Consider the following 2,949-nt stretch of genomic DNA (forward strand, 5'->3'; position numbering starts at 1 on the left):
TTTCCTTTATAAGGGCTAACACTGATGCCCCTTAGGTCAAGATATGAAACTTTAACTCAATATGCAAAAGACTGGCTAAAAAGCCAGTGTCCACTAGAAAATGCCCCGTGCCTTGGTGGCAGGTGGAGGGGTTACACGGTGCACGCTGATCCCAAGGTCATCCGACTGAAAGCCCAGCCACGCTGCAGGAGAAGTATGGATGGGACTTTCTACTCCCATGGAGAGTTTCAGTCTCAGAAACTCAGAGGCCATTCTACCCTGTCCTCTTAGGTCACTGGGGTCGGCACTGACTTCGTGGCAGGTTGGGAAGAAGACCCGGTGAACCACTTGTGAGGACTCTCCGCCCGAGGAAAGCCAACAGAGCCCAGTTCTAGGGAGACTCCGTAGGGCCGTGCCAGGAGTCTGAACTGACTAGTGTTTGACTGCGTGTGTAAAGATTCGAGGAAATAAAGTCAACAAAAGAATTAGGTCGTTGTTAGTTGGTGTCCAGTTGATTCTGACTGATGGACCCCCAGATAAAGTATAATAATGTAATCTTTTACATTTGACTGATCCAAATGGAAAAAAAGTCTGTGTATTAATTTTTGGTCACCAAGTCTGTAGCTTGTATTGTATATCGTCTCTGCTCTCCTGGAATTTATCATTTATCCCTATGGGTGTTTTTTTTTTTTAATCAATATAGCATCCATCTTCAAAATTATAATCAGATCCATTAAAACCCTAGTTATTCTTTCCAGTTTTGAAAACACAACCAGTGTGCTTTTGAAAAAGCCCACACACCATTACTTACTATTTCAAAATGAAAAACATATCCTGGAACCCATACTTTTAGGATAATAGGGTGAAATAACTTCCTACGGAGTTCAAACCCAGTACTGTGAGTCTGCATTTTGCTCAGTCTGTACAGAACATGGGGAGTCCTGGGGGTGCAGTAGGGTATGGATTGAGCTGCTAACCATAAGTCAGTGGGCTGAACCAACCAGTCACTCCACAGGTGAAAGCTGTGTCTCCCCCAAAGATCTACAGCATCAAAAACCCAAAGGGGCAGTGTTATTCTGACCTATATGGTCATTATGAGTCAGAACTGACTTGATGGCAGTGGGTTGTGTATACAAAATACCGAAAAAGAAATGATTCCATATTTCATAAAATACATAATATATATGTATACACACACGGACACACACGGCTGTCTTCTAAAATTTGTGGGGAAGATGGCATTTCCTTTTAGTTCTATTTTCCCAGACACTTCTGAAGTCCCCTCACAGCTACGTGTGTATGTGTACATAAATATACTATTATATTAATATGTATATATGCATGCACACAGTTGAATCTATTTCAACTTGGAGTGACCCCTTGCGTAAGTGTATATGTGCCTCCCAGGTTTCTTGGCTGTAATCTTTAGGGAAGGAGGCTGTCAGGTCTTTCTGTGTAGTCAGCCAGCCTCTCAGTCAGCCCACCAGGTGTGCACGGACAGATAGAAAGAGCTAGAGATACACACACATATATATGTATGTATACATATATATATACATACATAAAGGATGTTGCATGCTTGCTGCGGATGAACGTGGTTACATAGACCTTTAACTTGCTGTTGGTTAATACTCACTTTTCCATGTGGTCTTTTCCTCTGGTTTGGTGAAGGATGGACTAAGGGTTCTTTCGGCAAGTGAACGCATCTGCGACACGGAGCAGGGAAGGGAAGGCTCCCCTCCATACTGTGGAAGGCCGTTATTTCCCTTCCTGCCCCTCCAGTAAGGCCGGGGACTTTCCCTTGGTTCAATCACAAGCATTCCCATCTCACTGTGTGTCTGCACCCTCCCCCACCCAAACAAAACATTTATTAACGGAAGCCTCCAACTGTGACAGGAATTACAGTCGTGTTAATGGTACAGCTGGTGTAAAAAATGCAATCGAAAAACATGATTTAAAAACTCAGGAGCTAGGTAACCCAAGTTCATGGCGGAGATGGCTGACCAGACAGCCATGAGGAAGGAAATGCACGCTTTGGGTTAATTAGTTTGCTTTTATCCAACCTTGTAATTAGAACATGCTTTTCTCCTACTTAATCCTAAAACAGTCATTAGATTTAATAAACCTTCCTAGATTGCCACAAATGAGAAAATGAATTAGTTAAAAAAAAGTAAGCATGAAGTTGGTTTTGGCAATATGATTGTAACATTATGTGAATAAAAATGTTTTTGTTTAATTATTGAAGACTAGAGATGTCATTTTATAGGTTGTTGCAGAAGATTATAGAGTTGGGTTTGTTCTTCTCTCTTCTTCCTCATGTTCATAAAGTTGTACAAACAGGCATGTCATCTCCACAGGTGCCTTTCCAACAACTGGAAGTGATTGTTAATCACGCTTTCCTAAAATCAACCATAATTAGCTTCTCAAGCCAAAGCAGAGTCGGAATTCCACATGACCAGACGAGAGAGGGAGAGAGTGTGGTCTGCTTGTGGGTGCACTAGCAAACTCGGCCAGCATCACTTACAAGGCTCCTGTAACTGACCGCGGAAAGAGAGCTACACATCAGCCTCTCATCCTTGGTGGGATGGTCAGGTCCTCTCACAGGGCTCCAGAGTGACACCCAGCTCCATGGTCCCACAAATGCACCCTCTTTGTTGATCGGGTATGGAAGTCAGTTACTCACACGGAGCCACCTTATAGGACTCCAAGCCTAGAAACGAGTGTTTTTAACGTTATAAACAATATACCATGAAGCTGGGAAACCAAGGCCTTATTGCGCACTGTCTGTACTACACATCAACAAGTATCTCAATAAAACCACCTTAGATCTCACATACAAGTCAGTGCATTCTCCTGAGCGTCTCCCAGCCAAGCGTTGTGGACCGCAGGCTCTACCGACTGACCTATTCCCCAGTCACCGTCCAGTCAAGTAGCGTGGCCTGTACTATGGAGGGAGGAAGAAGCTCCTTG

At 43.5% G+C, this 2,949-nt stretch overlaps 1 protein-coding gene across 1 annotated transcript in view; it reads right to left on the reverse strand.

The window, feature by feature from the left end:
• CDKAL1 (CDK5 regulatory subunit associated protein 1 like 1) overlaps positions 1-2,949 on the reverse strand; it is a 768,993-nt gene that overhangs the window by 95,822 nt on the left and 670,222 nt on the right. Inside the window, exon 13 of the mRNA XM_045295775.1 lies at positions 870-899. Within this exon, the coding sequence (XP_045151710.1) occupies positions 870-899 (30 nt within the window). The remainder of the gene's footprint in view (positions 1-869; positions 900-2,949) is intronic.

This window comes from Echinops telfairi, unplaced genomic scaffold (genome assembly GCF_000313985.2).
Source record: "Echinops telfairi isolate 266 unplaced genomic scaffold, ASM31398v2 ScPeMD7_5868;HRSCAF=6743_0, whole genome shotgun sequence".
NCBI lineage: Eukaryota > Metazoa > Chordata > Mammalia > Afrosoricida > Tenrecidae > Echinops > Echinops telfairi.